The sequence below is a fragment of the Carassius auratus genome, chromosome 24, assembly GCF_003368295.1.
Source record: "Carassius auratus strain Wakin chromosome 24, ASM336829v1, whole genome shotgun sequence".
Classification (NCBI taxonomy): Eukaryota; Metazoa; Chordata; class Actinopteri; order Cypriniformes; family Cyprinidae; genus Carassius; species Carassius auratus.
In genome coordinates this window covers 2,786,056-2,807,235 of record NC_039266.1, presented here as the reverse complement: position 1 = coordinate 2,807,235, position 21,180 = coordinate 2,786,056, and the positions used below count along the sequence as shown (strand labels likewise).

Sequence of the window (21,180 nt, the reverse complement as noted above, 5' to 3'; positions counted from 1 at the left end):
TATTTTCATTAGTCACATGGGTTCTGTTTAATTCAGTTTCAGTTAATATCAACTAAATGCTGTTACCCATCATATAATACATATGCTTACATAATATATACATAGTGCATATATTAGTTAATTTATTAGTAATTAGTTTAAATATAGTTGATTAATTTATATTAATAATATAATAATTTCTATATTTATGCTGTTTATTCACATATAAGGGGAAAACTACTTATTTTTAAATACTATTCAGTTTTTGGGAAGTACAAATGGCTTTTTTAGGATTGATTTACTTATTCTTTATTAACTTGATTATAAATTAATTAACAAAAAGTAATTAACTAAAATACAATAAGCCTTAGAGGGTTTACGTGTCCTGTAGCGCCATCTAGTGAACTGTTATGGAACTGAGTTACTATAGGAACGTTTGTTCTGACGGTCTGCTTCTACACGGACATCTATTAGAGCGCAATCACGTGGAGCTATGTCAACACGTCTGACGCTGCCAGATATTTCATGATTTAATATAACGGAATGACTTAAACTATAACCAAGTTAACTCGGCAAGTATGTTTACTATATAGCTATAAACATATTAACATTATGCTATTCATATAGGGTGTATATAGATGTCCCATGAGGTGTTGCAGTTCTGCAGCTCTAATACGTTACTGTTAAGTCAACAACTGCATCTTGTGTTTTCATTTAAAATATTATATGTGACCCTGGACAACAAGTACTCAGTCATGAGTAGCACGGGTGTATTTATATTTGTAGCAATGGCCAACAATATATCGTATGGGACAAATGTATAGAATTTACTTTTTTGCCAAAAATAATTGGAATATTAAGGAAAGATCGTGGTACATGAACATATTTTTTAAGTTTCCTACCATAAATATAGCAAAAGTACATTTTTGATAAGTAATATGCATTGCTTAGAACTTCATCTGTACAACTTTAAAGGCGATTTTCTCAGTATTTAGATTTTTGCACACTCACATTCTAGATTTTCCAAATTGCTTTATCTCATACGTATATTGTATTATCCTAACAACCCATATATCAATAGAAAGCTTATTTATTCAGCTTTCCGATTTAAAAAAAACACCATTATGACTGTTTTTGTGGTCCAGAGTTAAATATGACATGGATGTTCATATGATCCTGATATGACCAGCCTTCGTCCAGCTGCTCAATTTAGGCGCTAATATCGTATTTATTCAGTTGCAAAAGTGATGCTGCATTGAACTGGATCTTCAGCCAAGCATCGGTTCCGTGACGTCATGGGCTCCGCTGGTACTGAGGTGGGCTCGTGCTTGAGGTCTCTCTCGACCTCACGGGACTCCGCGGAGATCGTGCACGCGCTGCGCACACTCGCGCGCTACCTAGAGGACAGCGAGTTCACGCGCTACCTAGAGGACAGCGAGTTCACGCGCCATCACTTCACTCACGCGATCCAGATGCTGGTGAGCGTGCACTGGTTCAGCAGGTGGTGTGGAGATAAGGAGATCAAGAAGCTCTGGGATGAGATGTTCCTCAAGGGTCCACCGGACCAAACACTGCTGCTTCTCCTGGACACCATCAGCTCCACAGGGTATGACATCACGATCTATCTATCATCTGTCTATCTGTACTAATGATGTGTTGTGTCTCTTTTCCACACACAGAGAGAGTGTGGGTCTGGAGCAGTGTGCGTCTGTACTGGAGAAGTTCCTCTCTGCTGGTCGTCTCCAGGTGTTGTTGTGGTCCAGATGTGAGGTGGACGGAGCCTATTCAGACACTGCCCAGCAAAGAGAGACCATCATCATCAGCCACCTTGCAGCTCTGCCCTCTATTACCTGCAACCATCTGCATGCAAACACACCTGACGCCTTCTTACCACAGCAGTACTACCTGCTGCTGGCCACCAGCATACTGGACACACTGGAGAAGACATGCCACGCTCTCAGAGGTATCACACACATTCAGGGTGGAAATACTTGTAAATAAAGGAATAAATAAAGTATCATTGCATCCGCTTCAAATTTAAATGCATAGTTGCAACCTCCACATTTGTAAAGCATCACTGCATATTTTAAAGCATCATAGCAGAAGTTGCATAATTTACAGAACCATTGCAACCAATATTTTTTTAGTGCATCAAGCAAAGACTACTCACATTTTAATGCATCATTGTAATCACTGCATATTATGCATTATATATATGAATGTATCATTGCAGCCACATAAAATGTTCATACATTGTTGCAACCGTATTCTATTTTAATGCATAATTACAGCCACTGCATATTTTAATGCACCTTTGCAACCACTGCATATTGTAATGAATCCTTAAAACCGCTGCAGATTTGAATGCATCATTACAACATTTGCATATTTTAATATGTGATGGCAAAACTACATGTATCGATGCAACCATTGCATATTTTAATGCATTGTTACAACAACATCAAATTTTAATGCATCATTATAACCACTGTATATTTTCATGCTTCATAATCACTGCATATTTTAATGCATCATTGCAACCACTGAATTTTAATGCACTGGTGCATCTACCGCATAATTTAATGCATATTTGATGTCCATCTATTTTTTTTTTTGTGTATGTGTATCTCTCTGGTATAGCGGGACATGACTGCTCTCTTGGGTTTGTGGCTCAAGTGTTGGGAAAAGTGTGTATTCAGGGATACAGCGGTAAGCTTTATTTTTAAGTTACTAATGCTTTTTTTCCACTGATTGGAACCAGTCTGCTGCATTAGGGTCTGTGTGTGTGTATGTGTGTGTGTGTAGCTCAGATTTTTGAGAGTCTGGCCCCTCGGCTCTCATCCCTGACCCGTGTGGACCCGCTGTGGCAGCGTGTGATGCAGAGACTGCTGGAGAAGGTTCCAGAAAGGTGCACAGAGTGTGTCATCACGGGACTCATACGCAGCCTCAGCGGGTAAAAGAGGAGGTCCATTAACGGTAATGAATGAGTTGTTAGTCGACTCTAACATGAGTGTGTGTTTCAGGGCGGCTGCTGTCTCCAGGCTGATGGGAAACCTGGTGGTGACCAATAAGAAAGCTCAGTTTGTTCTCACTCATAAACTGTTACTGCAGCAGTACCAGCATCCAGTGAGTGGAGAAATAAAAGAATTCTTTGTTAAAACACAATATTTTTATGAAGATTGTAATACCAGAAATCTTTGGTTTCTCCTTAAATTCAGACTCGGTTGTTAAAGTCTGTTCTTGGTTATTTGGCTCTGGATTCAGAGCGCAGGACGCTGCTTAAACAGGTATGATGATGGTCTGTTGTGTCACTAGTTTTAATTCTAAGAAGTCTTTTTTTGTATGTAATGCAAAAGACGTTGTTTAAGAGGAGTTCTAACTGGTGTGTGTAGGTCCTTCGGAGTGTGTGTCAGGTGTGGTGTAACAGCAGTGCCGTGAAACACACATCTGTCGAACAGCAGCTGTACGTCAGTAAAGTTCTACTGCTGTGTGTGTCTTTCCTCGACCACGCTGAAACACAAGAGCTACGGCAAGGTAATGCACACGCACACATTCAAATGCATGTACAGCTGCAGTTTTCTGGTTTATTATGAGGTTTTGTGTCCAACAGAGATGCTGCAGTGCATGCTGGGAGGTGTCCAGTGTCGCCTGGACAGCAATATTGAGCGTATTCGTCGGATAGGAATGGTTGTGGGCGAGTGTCTCAGTCTCAAATTAGACACACCAGGATCACAATTAAACTTCCAGGTGAGCCTTTTGGATCTTTAAACATTTAGATTGACTACAGTTGTGAACTTGAGAGATTTGTTTCATTCCTTGACACTTTTTCAATGCTGTTTTATGTGTCAGTATGAGCCGGATGAGGAGATCACAGAGCTGAAGTCATTGGTGGACTCTCCATCTGTTGAGGATGATGAGCAACACCAGCCTGATACCTCCACCAGGTAAAAACACACACTTCACATCAGCATCTTGTGTTTTCTAGTACATTTGTTAAATCGGCTGAAACATGCTGTGGCTTATATTTCAAAGCAACTTATATAATGCAGTTAATGTCAAGCAAGGAAAACATCTGGATTCATTCAGCATTAAAGTTTATTTGAATGGCACATCTCCCACAATCACTTGAAACACATTAGTTTAGTCTTGGGATTTATAATAAATGTCATTTATATGGAAAGCCACTGTAATTAGTTTGTTTTCACTACTATTTGTAATTCCTGTTCTGTTTACCTTAACATTTAAAGGATTTTTTGGTGAAGTTAAACTGCACATTTATTGCGTTTGTAATGTTTGCAAACGTTTGGTTATTTTTACTGGTTTTTGCAATAAAAAAAAAGTCATTTAGGCCGAACTTTTTTTTTTCTTACCATGCAATTTTGAACTTCTTTTGAAATATATATGAGCTCCATGTGACACCTTATTGTTGTCTCAGTCTTCCACCAGAGTCTGAAGTTGAGGGTTCAGCAGGTCAGTCAGCGGAGCCGGAGCCGGAGGCTGATTCTGAACTGGACAGGTACATCTACACTGTCATAAACACACACGAGAACTGTAAGTTCTGTGGTGTTGCTGGCTAATAACATTTCTCTTCAAATGTTATCTCTATGGTCTAAGTGATGATGATCTGACTCCATATGACATGTCAGCTGATCAGGAGAAGAAGAAATCAGCACCACCCCGTTACATCAGAGACTGTCTGGAAGGTGATCTACACTCTTTAGCATTATTGACCTACTATTATTGTTGTTTTATATATATATATATATATATATATATATATATATATATATATATATTTATGTTGTAGCTTTTATTTTTTACATATTTTCAGTTTTAAGTTTTTTCTTTAACACAAGTTAGATTTCATTTTCATTATATATGTTGTTTGTTCACTTTAAATTTTTATTTATTTTATTTCTAGTTTACAGCAATTAATTTTTTTAATCTAATAATATACTAATATATATATATATATATATATATATATATATATATATATATATATATATATATATATATATATATATATGTGTGTGTGTGTGTATATATGTATGTATGTGTGTGTGTATAATTTTAGTAATTTTTGTGTTTTAAACTAATGAAAATGTTTCAATGTTATAACTAACTGAAATGTAATATTTACTTATTTTTGCAGCTTTATTTCAACTAACAAAAATGTTTTTAATAGTTTTAGTTTGAGTTCAGGATAATAGCCCTGAGAGCGAAGATCTGAAAGTGTCTAGTTGCAGTTCAGTTTCATCTGAGAGCATTTCTCAGGTTATTGAATTGACCAGATCTTCTCTATTTGCAGCGTTAATGTCGTCTGATGATGCTGAAAGGGTTGAACTGAGTCTGAAAGCTGCGGAAGCTCTTCTTAGGAAGAACGTGAAGGCCACACAAGAGGTCAGAGGTCATCGCAGCAGACCTTTAATGGCTAAAACTCTTACAAATGTCATAATGACTCATTAGCTTGTGTGTGGTTCACAGGTGAGTGTTCAGTTTGGTAAAGTGTTGCTCCACCTGGAGGACAGATACAGCACAGCACACTTCCACACGCTCCGGCAGAACGCCATGGTGGCCCTCACTGTTACAGACGTCAAACCGGTGAGAGATCAGACGATGACATCAGACGATGACATCAGACGATGACATCAGTCGATGACTCAGCTCTACATAGAAGCACATGGAAGTGACTGCTTTTTTTCTTCTGTAGGTTGTAGATTATTGGACGACAGAGTTCTACTCTCTCAACTACAGCCTGAGACAGAGACTGGACATTCTGGAGGTCAGACCGATTCAAAGAATCCTGAAATAATGTCATATTTTCCACAAAATGATTAAGCGGCACATTGATAATAATCTGACATTTTCTTGAGCTCCAAATCAGCATATAAAAAATCATTTCTGAAGGATCAATAATCTATCACTTCTACTATTCCAGGTCCTTGCTCTCTCTGCCCAGGAACTGTCTGAGCCAATCACAGATAAGCACACTGGAGCTCAGCCAATCAGTGCAGTGATGCCTCTGGAGCAGTGTGATGACATCACACACTGGCGGCAGATCGTAGAAAAACGAATCCAGAGCAAAACCAGGCGAATTAGCAAAGTGAGACGCCCTTACAAAAGTGCGCTTAACATGTTAACAGTGAAAAGATGTCTAATATTGATGTCGTTCAGGGTGGGACTCAATCCGTTAGAGCCGTTCCCAACCGCTACGCTCCGGTCGCTGGGTACTTCTTCTTCCCGCTGCTCAGGAAATATGACAGGTCTGTTTGCGTGCACACAATTTCTTTAGCTTGTATTACATTATTGCACTGATTTCATGGTTTGTTATAGGCCGCAGGTGACCTTTGACCTTCTGGGGGGTGATCATCTGGTGCTAGGAAGGCTGCTGCACACACTTGGGCTGCTCATGCACCTGGCCGTCAATGCACCGGTACAATCATACACGAACACAATTTGCATTATTATTTTATAATTTTGCAGAATTAAACATGCTGCAGTATGTTACACTTTTTGAAAATAAATGCAGTAATTTAGCTTTTTTATGAATGCAAATAAAATTGTTGTATAATAAAATATAATTGTTATAGCACTTGTGTATATCATTGCTCTTTTGTTGATTTTGATTGTTTCCACTGTCCTCATTTGGATAAAAGTGTCTGCTAAATGTAAATAGAAGAACAAGTTTCAAAACTGAGAAATTAAATATTAAATATCAGTACTGTAGTTTTAATTTTATAATGTAATACAAATGTATTATTGTTATATTATTATTAAATGCTATTTATTTTACCGTGGAATATTAAAAAAGTAATATTTTGTATTTAGTTTTTATTCAGAATATTATATATTTTTATTAAGTAATAATAATTATTATTATTTTCTTATTTTATAGCCATATTGACATGCAATCACAAAATTTTGTCAATTATTTTTTCTATATTTCTCCATTTTATTTAGCAGTGACATTTAGTTTTTTTATATTTCTTTTATTTAGTATTAATAATTATTATTTATTATAATTAATCTATTTTATTTTACAGTCAAATGTTACAATAGTAATATTCCGTGTTGTTTTAATTTTGAATCATTCTATATTTTTATTTAGAAATAATATGAATTATAGTTATTATTTTATAGTCATGCTGATATATAATAACAAAATTTAGGCAGCTCTACAAACAAGCACAGCAAACGTGAAATTTGAAATAGCATTTTAAACCTCAGTTTGGAATAAAAAATGAAAAACTATTTGATTTATTCCCCGAATGGTGCAGTCCTGTTAGTGATGCGCACTTTATCTAATCACTGCTGTTTTTGCTCAGGTTGCGTCTCAGATGGGCCGAGCTCTGCTGGATTTTGTTTGGGTCGTGCGCTTCCACACTGACCAGTAAGTTTGTGTTCTAGGATGCATTATATAACATGTCTACATGATCTAATGCTCATCTAATGCTCTCTCTCTGGCTTTAACTGTAGGATGGTGCGGAGGGGCGTCATGTTTGCGGTTTGTGCTGTGTTTCTAAGCATGCCGGCTGAGAACTTACTCACTGAACTCAGTGATGACCTGATGGAGACCAGAGCCTGGCTAGCAGGTAAGATGGTGCTTGTTTGACTCTGTATGAGTTTTGGGTATATATATGTTATACATAAATGTCTTATTGTGTGCAGATGTGGCAGAGAATGATTGTGACGCAGACTGCAGGAGTTTGGCAGTACAGAGTTTAATGCTGCTGGACAAAAACCTCAAAACACAGCTGCAGATCCCAGATATGGAGACCTGAGGAGGGATTTAATGATCAAGACGTGCATCCCTAATTACTATGGCATTGTTCATGTTTCATGAAATGTTTAGTGACTAAAATAAAGAGCTTTGAGACATTGAAGACTTCTGTTTGCAAAACAACGTTGTTGTTTTTTTCATATTATGCTGTGGAAAACTAAATTTCATGCATCATTTGATGTCGAAGAAAGCATTTTAGTCTGATGTGAACAGCTGCAGATATATAGCAGGGTCACCAAATCCAACAAGGAATAAATAAAGGTTACAATAATCTCTTTTCAAATTACAAATAAAAGTTCAAAAAGGGTTGGTTGTTCATGACAAACTCCTACTGTCGAGCTGTAGTTAACCTAATGCCCCACATGAGCTCAAACCATAATAAGAAAACACACCTCATTAGACATTCCACTCGCTTCACCTCATTGGTTGAGACGCAGTGCTCACGTTTTGGCTCCGCCCCTTCACGCTTCTTCTTGGGGTTGTCTATACGTCTATGTGTATAGTTTCTCAGCAGTTTCATGTGTTCCGATGGTGTTGTGTGTCAAGAAACATTTCTGATTATTCTCAAAGTTGTATTGCTTATTGTATATTTGTATATTTTTGTGGAAACTATTATGCATTTTTTTATTGATCTTTCTTTTTTTCTTCTTTTTTTACAGCATTTATTTAACAGTTTTGTCTTTCATGTCTCTCATTTAGCAAATTCTTATAAAATAAAATAAAAAAAGCTAATAGATTTGATTCCCAGAGCAATGCACTTATTGATTAAATGTATTATTTGAATACAGTTCATGAAGGCATGTGCTAAAAAACACAAATGTAGGTGGTTTTACAAGTGTGATTTTGTTCAGAAGTAATCTGGATCTTTGTGTTTTCATCTGCAGAAGTTCTTGGGGTTGTGTGACATTGTGACTGTGGGTGATCAGAAAGGAGACACGAAAATACACTGGAAACTAAACGCCAGCAGAGGTGAAGTGAGCAGTGGCTTTAGATATTTAGGGATATTTATAACATTATGACATGTGATTGGTTACTACAGACCGTAGATTCTCTGGTGATTCTGTGAAAGCATATGATGTGTTCTCATTACAGCCAGCAGATGGCAGCAGTGCAGCTCACACCAACACAGCTCAGCCTGGCCAACCTCAGCACCTACTGTACTGAACACACACATCAGAGCCGTGAAAGTCACCAAGGGACGATACATTTAACGGTAATTCATTTTTTTTCTCTAAAATTTTTAAAGATTAAATACATGTTTTTTTTTTTATTTGGCAAAATTAAGTAAAAATAAATAAAGGAATATTTATTATGTAATTATAATATATATATATATATATATATATTAAAATGAGCAATAAAATGTAGGAAATTTAATAAAAAATTCCAAATTATTCTACGTTATTTTCATATTTGTTTGTATAGGCTATTGTGATGGTATGGAATGGTAAATATATCAATATGTATGTACGAGCCATCAGGACAAGTTTGTTTTTAATATGTTCATATATTTTTATTTCATAAATCATATTTAAGTTAATATAAATTGGGTATTATTCAAAAGCTTGACTTAAACACTAATAATCCATCACATTTTTTGTGATGTCAACTTCATATTTGGAGCAGCTGATTCATTATTTGTATTTTGTTTTATATGCATTTTTTTTTTGTAAGTTGAACTTTTTTTTTTGGTCCGTATTAGTTATGACTTATTATGTGAAATATTTTGCATAAAATAAAAACAAGTTCAGCTGTGTAAACTTAAGCTTCTTTTTTTTAAATTTTAGTCCCTGGAGTGTATGTGAGTTTACACCTGATTCAGAACAGACAAAATTTTGATTAAATCGTCTCTATCAAAAGTCTTTAAAAAAATCTGAAAAAATTAAATGATGTTTATTTTTATAGTCTTGTTTCAGTTTTTTATATATATGGGTGGGTGACGTGACATGGCAGTTTTGCTGTCTTCAGTGTCAAACATGTATGAATGCAAAATATATTTGCCAAAAACCTTCTCAATATTGTGCAGAACATTATGCTTTATGTGAACATATTCAACATTAAAACGGTTCATAACTAATTTTTTCAGAATTTTCAACCAAACATAACAAAACTCATATGCTGTGACTGTCCGGCACTTGTTTCTCAAAGTGAGAACTTGAATAAAACAAAAAAAAATAAATGCAAAAATTCTCAAAAAAATACAGACAAATAATACAGATGTCTATTTGTGAGCCTACTCTTTTCAAAGTCCAAGCATAATGTTTTGAGTCAGTTCTAATCAAAAAGATTTTGTCACACAAATCAAATTCATATGGTGTGACACTATTTTGGGATATTTGAACGGACAACTGTTTTGACACCCTTGGGAAGGAGAGGACCTTCTTCAGCAATGTTGTACAGAACTAGCAGTGTATTTCTACTGTTCAACCTGAGGTGAGTCATCATTTTTATTTTTACAATAAATCAGATCTTGTTGGCACTCTGACAAAAGTCCCACTTCCAGATGTCTTTTGGTGTGACACATTTTTTTATAAAAATGCAAAAGAAATGTTATTATTTTGTCATAATTATATGTAAATCTATGCTGCTTTGTTATAGCTAGCATGTTGTTAGTATGCTAATGTGTAGCTACAAGACTCAAGGTTGTGCTAAGTGCAGAAAACATCATATGGTGTGACATGTCTGCCTGTCACGCCATATGATTTGATTGTCACACCATATGATATGAATTGTAATTCCCTGCATATATAACAATAAATAACAAAGTCCAATGTATGTTTTGTCTTTTTAAACATTTATTTGGGTCAATCATCACATAAAAGTTGTTTAGTTTAATTCGGTGATACAGATTTCTAGTTCATCAGACAGACACCGCAGATCCCTTCCCAGAAACCTTAGAATGCTGTTTAAGTCTAAACAATGTTGTCTTCATCTCAAACCATTCATTTCCTTTTTTTTTGTCAACTTGAGGCAGATAATGATGACAAGTGCAGACAGGACAAAGAGATACAGGGAGATGTTTGCTACGTGGCCTAATGGTTAGAGGGTTGGACTCCCAATCGAAGGGTTGTGAGTTCTAGTCTCGGGCCAGCAGGAATTGTGGGTGGGGGGAGTGCATGAACAGCTCTCTCTCCACCTTCAATACCACGACTTAGGTGCCCTTGAGCAAGGCATCGAACCCCCAACTGCTCCCTGATTTATTTGTGGATCCACTCAGCTACGTTGCATGTTCACGGTTCATATGATATTAAAAAATTGGTTGTTTTACTTATTTTAATACATATTGCAGACCAGTTTTGAATTTAAATGAAATTTGATACACAAACATATGTTCATATGGTTCATACAATATTAAAACAATGCTTGTTTTATTGTTAAATATCAAATAAATCAATAAAATTTGAATATTGCTTTGCAGCATTTAAGAGTGGTTAAATATTTCCTGCCATATGAGTGATCAGTACTCACCAATAAGTAGGATAATACATGGTTTGCATTGACACATGGCGACATTATCATATGGTGTGACACTATATCATTTGGTGTGACATTCCAAATTGTGAAAATAACATACCTTTATTAATGATAAAACCTGAAAATGTTCATGGAATACATAGAAAATAGTATCAGCAAGAGTCACAAATATTTTTATAATTTTCTAGCAAGGTTTGTCACAATAAATAGAAAAAATGTTGAAAGACCGACGGCATAGGTCTCACATTGAGCAATGTTTTAAAAAATAATACACAAATTTAATTAATTTTCACAAAACTATAATGGATCACAGTTTAGTTATGATAAATGACTTTGATAAAGTGAGTAACTTAAGAAAGATATAATCCATTTTCAGTTTATATACAATTATTTTCATGTCACACCATATGACGATTGTAAGCACTAATACAACAAATTGTCACATAAATTCTGATTCCAATTGAAAATTTTGAAACAACATATGTTTCTATAAAGATGAGAGTTAGTAGAACAAAAGTCAACCATTTTTATGCCTGTTATTTGAAATTTTTGAAAAAACACTTTTTTATGGTACATATGTCACTGACCCATATATATATATATATATATATATATATATATATATATATATATATATATATATATATATATATATATATATATATATATATATATATATATATATATACTAAAAGCTATGCTTAAAAAAAAAAAATTATGTATCTCTTCCAGGTCAAAATAGACTTGAATACAGTAATTGATTTAAAGTGTATATAAAAGGTTTTGTCTTTCCTGGCAGGAGGACATGTTGGTGGTGTCGTTCTTTGTGTCACAGGAACACGGTGTCCTCCTGCAGGACTCAGAGCCTAAACCGGCTACGCTGCTTTCTCTACTGGCTTTAGATACACTGTATCACTATTATATCTACAAGGTACATACAAACAAGATACAGACACCCTTCATTCCCCTTTCTGTCATTCTGTATGCATCTCTATTTCTAACCCTTTTACAATTTTTATCGGAATGCATTGTTTTATTTTTTCTCATTCTTATTGTATTCTGATTGTTCTGCCACTGCTAAGCTCTTATTTCGGAGGGTAGGCCTCGTTCTCTCTGATGTTAGTACCCTCACAATTACCCAGCACTCATATTTCTGAATTTGTTTCAATAATCTACAAAGAGTCTGTTTGTTTTGATAAAGGTGTATCTTTAAAAAAATGTATTCTACTTATATTATTTCAGTTAGTTACCAGGCAACATTTCTTATTTTCAATTTTTTATATATAATATTTATATTTTATTTATATATTTGTATATTATTTTACTATTTCTACTCATTTTAGTTAACAATAACAGCACTGTACTGATCATCTCAAAATGATCTTCTCAAAATACCGGTCAATTAATGCCTTGGTGAATTTATAGGTGCGTCACAACTAAAAGTGCTACCTAGTTAGGCAGCTCACTGGGATTTAAAACACAGACGTTCCCCTTGTGTTCGACTGAGTCGAGTCAAACACTCTCTGCGTTCTGTGGAGGACGTGCAAGATGGCATGATCACCATTTACCATCCATTCCAGCGAAAAGGGAGATTCTTTGTAAAAACATCTCCGTCATAAAAATGATTTCCCACTGATAAATGTAATGGTCATTGCGCCGGATGTTTCTATTGTACGAGTGCTGTCATTGATTTCAGACACAAAATGAATTCCCTGTCATATTTCCAGAGAGGATGTTGTGGTCTTAACACACACACACACACACACAAACACTGCCGTCTCCCTGTTTGAATGAAATATACAGAAGTGGCTTTTAGGAAGGGTGTGTGTGCGTTTCATGTTTATAATGGGAATTGTAATTGTACTTTGCGTGCTTGTAAGGTTACTGATGTTTATATGTAGGTGTGTGTAGCGGCTTCCCAAAAGACGCCGGAGTGTATGAGACCACTAGCGTAGAAGACACAGATTTCCATGACTGTACGCCCGGGGTGTGTGTTCTGTACATTCCTGCTGTATTGTTTCAGTTCATTTTAGCAGCAGATGAAACGGCGAGAAGAGGAAAAGAGCTTGAGTTGAGTGATCTATTGATGCTTATCTTTAACAATCAGATTTTCTCAAGAACTGTGACGGATCCCTGTAGGGTTTGTCTGTGGCACGGACTCTCGGATGTGTTTATATGACTTTTAACCTTTTCACCTTTTGAAGTTTAGTTCACGAGAAAGAGTTCCTTTCATTAGAAAACTTAAAATAACTGTTTAAATATTTTTTCAAAAAGTAATTTCCTGTGATCAAAGCTGTATCTTCAGCATCATTCCTCCGGTCTTCAGTGTCACATGATCTTCAGAAATCAGTCTGATATGATGATTTGCTGCTCAGGAAACATTTCTTAGAGCAATCATGTTAAAAACAAGTTCATATACTTGCAGAATACTTTGTTTCATGATTCTTTGACCCTTTTCGGATGAGCTATCCATTATTCAAACCAGTAGTTTCTGAGCATGTAATGAAATGAATTCCTCTCATGTTATCATCGCTCAAGTGTCAGTCTGGAATCAGGGTCACAGTGGAGTGTAATGTGTGTCTCTGTTCATTTCCTCTCATTCAGACTGTCCTTGACTCTCTTCTGTGCTCACTGATCTCTCACACACACACACACACACACACGCAAAGTCAAACCCAGAAAATCCCCTTTAAGTGTTGAATGGCTTAATGTTTATTTCTTTAATAATATTATACCAGTCCCACTCAGGGTGAAATGTGAAATTTTAATAATATACTTAATATAGCTCTATATTATACTCATATGTGGGTACCACAGGCACAGGTTAATGTCAAATATTAATGTCTATTGTTTACTGAACTGATGTAGTTCCAGTCCATCACTTTCAGATGGTGACTATACAGAGTTTCCTCGTTGGCATCTTGTAGATTATGTAATATCAGATGTCAGATTTCAGATGAATGCACATGCAGAAGTCAATAAAATAATTTTTGGTACCAAATGACCAGACCTGCATAGAATCTGCACCTCCAGGTTTTCATCTCGTCCCCTTCACGTATTCATAAATTGAATATTTTGGAATCATTTGATAACACTTTTACTCTTTATAACACATTTGGCCATATATGGATGTCATATATATAAAAAATAAACAATAATAAAAAAAAATATGTTTTGCATAAACAAAATGAAGCAATTAAGCAAATTTTCATGGTTATTAATGAAGCAAAATGTCCCTGCTGTTCTCATTACTGAAAAAAAATAAAATCCATGATTTCTGTTTCATTCCCTCTTAAATTGGTAGATGAAATAAATTGGAGTAATTTGACAAATGTAAAAAAAAAAAAAGAAATTACATTTTGCTTGAAACGTAGCAATCAAGCATGTTTTCAATTGTGCATACTTGAGTTCTCATGACATTATTTCACGGTTTTATTTTATATATTTGTTGTTCTGCTTTAATTTATGGTTGTAATAAAATAAAAACGCTCAAAAGTAAAGCATTTAGACATTGAGAATATGGGGGGAAATGTGCTTATTTGTAATAAATATGTCATAATGCAAAATACTGCAATGTTTCTAAAAATAGATTTAGTTTTAGATTTAAAACTAAATAGATTTATTTATGCAAAACTAGATATGTTTATTCAAAACACACACACAAATGATTGAACATAGTTATATGAAAATCTTCAATTAGCAGAGAATGTATTCATGTGCAGATTCCATGCCGGTCTGTAAAGGACTGTATTCAGTTGACCTGGGAGCAATATTCAAATATAAAATCTGAAACTCCATGTTTCATAGAACTACAACAGATATTTGTGCATGCAAATGTGCTTCTACTTTCTCATTATGAACATAAACGTGTCAAGATCCAGCTTGATCTTTATCTGTCTGTTGGATTCATGGCAATCCACGGTGCTGCTTCTGTGTTTAAATGCGTTTCAAAAGTCTTCCATTTAGTCCGAATCCACTTTTTGCAGTCACATGATCACTGCCCTCATCATTCCAGGAGATCGGTTTGACTTAAAATGACAGAACTCCCCTCCAGGTGTATTTGTGTTTTGTCTCAGGTGAGATGTGTCTGTGTGTGTCAGCAGGGTGACTCTACGTAGTCATTGTCTAGACGTGGCCTGAAGGGTGTGGTCAGAGATCGGCTGATGAGGATGACCGACGGAGACATGGAGTCATCACGCCGATGCAGGATATTCCAGATGAGCATGGCGGCCGCTAGTGTGGCAAACAAGCAAGCGGCGATGTTAATGTAGCAGTCGTAGGACAGGTAAGTATTGGGGCCGATCCTGTAGAAGGTCACCAGACCGATCACCAGCACGAAACCTGCAGAGAGAGAGAGAGAAGCAGGGCTTAGTTTAAGAAGATGGTTTAAAACCAGCCAAAGAGTCAATCTTTAATCCTTGGGCTGTGCTAATATTCTTGGTGTGTTGGTTATAAATCTCTCATTATGCGATATTATCACTATAGCTTGGATTCTGTCTTTTCTGGCTTTTATTTTTGACCGAGAACTAAACAAGTGTAACAAGCACTGGAAAAAAATTACAAAATTATAAAAAAAAAAAAAAAAATCTTTTTTTTTTTTTAATTGTTTCATTCAGTTATGGGAACTTTCCACTAGGATGATTCATAGAATATATTTTATAAAAATACACTTTTTTTTTTTACACTTTCCACTAGGATGGTTTATAGAATATATTTTTATAAAAATACACTTTTTTTTCTTTCTTTTTTTAAGAAATCATACATTTAAGCATATGATACATGCTGTCTTTAATCAAAATATTTCTCTGAGTCGAGTTTTTAATGTGTGATGCTTTTTAAAACCTTTAAAATAGAGCATTAGTTTTATTATTATTATTATAATAACTATTTTTATTTCAGTCAAATATCTGTCAATTTAATGTCCCATCTAACAGCATTGCATTTCAATGGGTTATGAAGAATAAAACAAATCCAATTTTTGGATTTCTTAAGAAATTTTGGTTGTGTTGAACATAAGATATGACATGAGAGCATAGCATTTAAAAAAAAGAAATTACACATCATTAGCTGCACATTTTGCTCTTGAGACTCTTTCCCTTATTCATAAAAAGAAAACATTCTCTAGAAACCATCATTTGTATAATTTATTTTAACAAACCAAATGATTTCTTTGGTTTTTGAAAGCATGTCACATAGCTGACCACAGAGCCTGAAGCATTCCTTTAATTCATAGCTCAGTCTTCTTCCCTTTTGTCTGATACGAGTTGGTTTTGGCTGGTTTTGGCTAATAGGAGTAGTAAGTCTCCCACTTCCTGTAAAGACTCCGAGCACATGTGTTATTAATAACTGCGGCCTGAAAACACAGCAGCAGATTCCCAGAAACACAGAACGTAGAGGATGTGAGATGAATTCAGGGGCAGGAGAGCAACGGAATGGAAAAAGTTACAGTATTCAGATCGCGTTACACGTGCGTGTTTTATTTACGCAGAAACAAAAGCGAGCCGAGGTGTTCATTTGTTCTGTTTTTATTCTGAATGCAGCTTTTTTTGGCTCAGTGTCATCCCTTTTCCTTCCTTTTCTCCTCCATCCTTCCACTCTTCCTTCCTTCCTTCTGTTTCATTCAGTTTCATCTGACGATTCTTACTCACACTTGTACAATTGAACTGGAACATGATGTACAATAACAGGCTCGCAGTCTAGTGTATATCGCCATTTTACAACAGCTTTTCAAATGGCTTAATCAGATTTTTGATCCAAAACTATTTGTTGTATTATTAAAAGGATACTTCACCCAGAAATGCCATTTGACTTCCATAGTATGGAAAAATACTATGTCAGTGTCTAGTCAGTGCACTTACACAGTGAGAATATGGTATGGGTGTTTATAAGGAGTTGATGGTTTGCATGCATCTGATTGGTTTACTCAATGGAAGCAGTTTGTGTTTGTTTATAATTAATAATGCAGTATGAGGAGAACTGTTTTCATTTTGTCAGACATAGTCTGTCCCTAGAGATCGTGTAAACAGATGCAGTATTGCGGGGACAGTTAATCAGGACACTTGTTTTCTCCACACACACACACACTGTGAGAGATCCTAGACCCGTCCTGATGAAACATGCTCGTCCGTGGCGTCACATATATCCACATCTCTTTCTTCCCTATTGCTCTGCGCTTCTTAAAAGACAATAAATTCCCGTTGAAGTCCCAGTCTAATAACTCTGACACTCATTGGCCCCCTCCGTACTGTCACACTCCCCCTCCCCGTCTTTCCTCTGCGGCTCTGGGTTTGCATAACAGGTAGTTACAGACACTTCCCCGTCCTGAGCAGGGATATCCTGGCGCCTGACTGTCGCTCTCTGGAGCTGCCACTGGTGCTCTGGACCCCCGTCAGCTAAATATAACTATTGTCACTTAAAACGACACACACATTTTGCACTATTAGCTGGACTGATATACCTCACTAGTAACAGACCACCCTCGTAGCACAATCACAGCCATGGACGGCTTTGCTGAAACTTCTAAAACAAGACTATCTAGTGCTCATGATCTTACAGAGGAAATGATCAGAGTGTCTATAAAAAAAATGACCTGAGGTTAAGAAAACAACCTCTGTGATCAAAGTGAATGAATAAACATGAGTGCGTCCGTAACGCTGGGGTGTTGGTAGGACATAGCTAAGGTGTTCTTGCTAGTTGGTACTATTTAGGGATTGGGTAAGATTAGGGATGTAGAATAAGGCATTAATATGTTCTTAATTAGCACTAATACATGGCTAAAATGCATGCTAGTAATATGCATGCTAATAAGCAACTAATAGGTGTTAACTATTCTAAAGTGTTACCAAATTTTCATAATTCCAGTCACTGCTGTCAATATCACAAAAAAAACAAAACTAATACATGCCTGAAAAAATATAATAAGTCAAGCTCACTGAAAAGAAGTAAAAATAAAATAAATGCATGTTGATAGGCTTGTGGGAAGCTCTCCAACATTTAGCACCACTGTGATTAAGGGCGTCCCGAGTTCGAATCCCAACTTGAGGACCTTTCCCGAACCCGCCCCCTTATCTCTCTCCCACTTCACTTCTTATCAGCTCTGATCTGTCCTATCCTAATAAAGGCAAAAGTCCCCCAAAAAGACACTGCATAGTTTTCACTGTGTAAATGAAATTTCTCATTATTAAAGTTACAGAAGTGATTTCGATTTTCTCTCACTGTTGTTTAACATGAATGATAGACAGCTGGAATATTAGACTGCTGTCACTTTAAGAACTGCCCGGATCAATATACTGTTTCTTTCTCAGCTGTTTAATTTACTTAAGACCTCAATGACTGTGTTTATAAGAATACCTTCAAAGACGGGCATTTTCACACATATAAGTATGTGTATTTAACTGTTCAAACACAATAAAGCAACAATAACTTCTACAGCAACTGTCCATTTACTGATACTCCATAAACGTATTTATGTGAGTATGCAAGTTAGCAATTAAACATCTATGCATATAGTATAGTTATCCAGCAAGCACACACAATAAAACAAGATAACATCAGAGCTAGCACCCTTTCATGGGACGTCAACAGCAAGTTTTGAAGAGACAGGCTTGAGTACGTCCCGAATGGGAGTGGATTTAATTTGTGAGCGGGCCTCGGGCCAGGACTCTGTTGTTTCCTGTTGAATTGTGTGTAGCTTCAGGCCGCTGAGCTTTGTTGATGTTTGTTCTGTTACAGATCCTCAAAGCTCCATCGTTCCTTTCCCAAAAAGCAGAACAAACAAACACGGGACAATAGAGGCCGTATCTCTGAGGACAGACGGTCTGATATTGAAAATTAAAATGTTGTTTGAAGGTGGGTGTGTGGTGTTTGTGTCAGGCTTCTTGACGCTCCTCAAAAGGACTGTTAGTGTTTGTTAGTGACTGTAGAAGCGGGTTTAAACACTCACTGGCTAACTGGAACAGGGCAGCGATGGCTTCCTCCCACCACTGAGAATCCTGGGTAATGTTGGTTATCTCCAGTAACCCAAACAGGAAGATTAGCTGACCCACGGTCAGAGCCACCGTAGCCATCAGGTTACATGCTCGCATCATGTCAAACTGAACTGCAATCAGAGAAAATGAAATATGAATGCTCAAATGATTCGTTAAATATTCAGTTGACTTATTTGATTCACATATACATGCATAAGCAGAGGAGTGTGTGTGTGTGTGTGTGGGTGTGTAGGTAGAGGATCTGAATCATTGTAAGGAAGATCCAGCTGCAGATGTCTATAAGACACAACTGTGCCAATGTGGGTGTCACTTCCTGAAAGACAATCCTTCACTGTGTCCATCCGTTTCCTTTTTCTAAATCAGGGTAGATGGACAGACGTGCCAGGCTGCATGATACAGGTCAGCAAATCTCTGCTTGCTTGTTTTTTGTGTGATAGTTGCCATGCTTTAATTTAATTTTAGCCAGACATCAAGTCAAAATGAGCTCTAGACATCTTGAACTCAGATTAAAAATACATTTGATGTAAGATTTTAAGGATGCCAATTCATATGAAAGCAGCTCATTTAAATCTGTAAAAACGGACACTTTTTAGCAAATTGTCTTGTTCATGTTTTTAATTTTATATTTTTAATTAAGCGAAATTGTCAGAAAGAGAAATTGCAATAAAAAAACTATTTCTAAATTAAGAATAGTAAGATTAAATAATGCACAATATTAAATTGCAATGTATATATATATATATATACATATACATTTATGCATTAGCAGATGCTTTTATCCAAAGCGACTTATAGTGTATTCAGGCTATACTTTTTTTTTTTTTACCAGTATGCGTGTTCCCTGGGAATTGAACCAATGACCTTTTGCGCTGTGAAAGCAATCCTCTACCACTGAGCCACAGGAACTTACATGTGTATAAATAATATATTTCCTTTTTTATTACACTTCATTTTTATTATTATGTGTGTATATAAATATCAAAATATATAACAAATATATTAATAAAAGTTGTATGACATTTCTAAGTATTTCAGTGTACTTGTACTAAACATGATTGTTAGTCACACTTTCAGTGCTTTTCCACAACACAATAACTCATGCAATCAAAATCTGAAAATTATGAAATTATTTATTTGTATATGTTTAGCAATATTTTTCTATGACTGTACATTACCTAATGATCTGTTAAAAATATCTGTTAATAAAAGTATTTCTTTCACTGTTAAATAAAGTGCTGAACTGAGTTTCCTGCATGTATTCACCGGACACTCACGTTTGACGGTGCTGCGTGACTCCTGAGACCCCGCGAGCTCCGATCCCCAGCTGAGTCTCTGGCAGGCTGTGTGTTCATGAGTGTGTGTGTCCTCGTGTGCACACGCTCTCCAGAGCCCCACGCTCCGCCGCCGTCCGTTCTCTAGCTCCTGCAGCACCCAGCTGGAGTTGAACGTCGCCACGTTGTTGAGCACCAGAGAAAGCAGGGCCACCGCCGCCGCCACCACCACCAGCCTGCGCACGGCCATACACCCTCCTGAGCGCCCGAATTCCTGGAACGTACACGGGTACGCTATGCAGAAACGCAGAGCGGCATGAATGCTGTGAGAGGTTAGCTAGAGGACATCACCGCTCATTCTGGAGTCTTGACATGAGTCTCTAACCCTCTTCCTCAGATTCGGGGGTCACTGCTGCTCGTAAAGCTGGACGCTCGACCTCCAAGGCCATCACATAAACACGCACGCTTTCTTAAAATCACTTCTGCTGCTCTCTGCCCGTCCGTTCCTCCCCCTTTCTCCTCCAGATGTGCGCTGGCTGGTTTTTTTCTCCTCGTCTCCCTGCTGAGGAATGTCTGCGTGATGCGGTCTCTGTTCCTCGTTTTTTCCCACACTCTTTCCTCACTGGTTTTATCTCAGATTACTCAGTTTCCCATGTTCACGTGCGAGCATGTGTGTGCTTTATCC

At 36.5% G+C, this 21,180-nt stretch overlaps 2 protein-coding genes and 1 long non-coding RNA gene across 4 annotated transcripts; 2 read left to right on the top strand and 1 right to left on the bottom strand.

The window, feature by feature from the left end:
* Positions 1-449: 449 nt before the first annotated feature.
* LOC113042074 (telomere length regulation protein TEL2 homolog) lies at positions 450-8,403 on the top strand. 2 transcript variants are annotated; one of them, XM_026200641.1, is made up of 21 exons: positions 450-551; positions 1,216-1,585; positions 1,659-1,942; positions 2,620-2,688; positions 2,785-2,932; positions 3,003-3,105; positions 3,198-3,266; positions 3,372-3,513; positions 3,590-3,726; positions 3,829-3,923; positions 4,415-4,495; positions 4,594-4,682; positions 5,291-5,382; positions 5,467-5,583; positions 5,693-5,764; positions 5,921-6,085; positions 6,157-6,245; positions 6,316-6,415; positions 7,308-7,372; positions 7,459-7,574; positions 7,651-7,834. In XM_026200641.1, the coding sequence occupies exons 2-21, from the start codon at positions 1,275-1,277 to the stop codon at positions 7,761-7,763; spliced, it is 2,457 nt and encodes an 818-aa protein (XP_026056426.1). In that variant the 5' UTR covers positions 450-551; positions 1,216-1,274; the 3' UTR covers positions 7,764-7,834. The 2 variants fall into 2 exon arrangements, with proteins under 2 accessions (XP_026056426.1, XP_026056427.1); XM_026200642.1 differs by having other exon boundaries at positions 456-555; positions 7,651-8,403.
* A 168-nt stretch (positions 8,404-8,571) lies between these two features.
* Positions 8,572-12,365, top strand: LOC113042073 (uncharacterized). The gene is made up of 3 exons (XR_003275533.1): positions 8,572-8,731; positions 8,855-8,975; positions 12,036-12,365. It is a non-coding gene; the product is annotated as an uncharacterized LOC113042073 (long non-coding RNA).
* Positions 12,366-14,516: 2,151 nt separating this feature from the next.
* LOC113042072 (transmembrane protein 204-like) lies at positions 14,517-21,048 on the bottom strand. Its single transcript, XM_026200639.1, has 3 exons — positions 20,499-21,048; positions 19,179-19,334; positions 14,517-15,577 (listed from the first exon to the last, which is right to left on the bottom strand). The coding sequence occupies exons 1-3, from the start codon at positions 20,743-20,745 to the stop codon at positions 15,333-15,335; spliced, it is 648 nt and encodes a 215-aa protein (XP_026056424.1). The 5' UTR covers positions 20,746-21,048; the 3' UTR covers positions 14,517-15,332.
* Between the last annotated feature and the right edge of the window lie 132 nt (positions 21,049-21,180).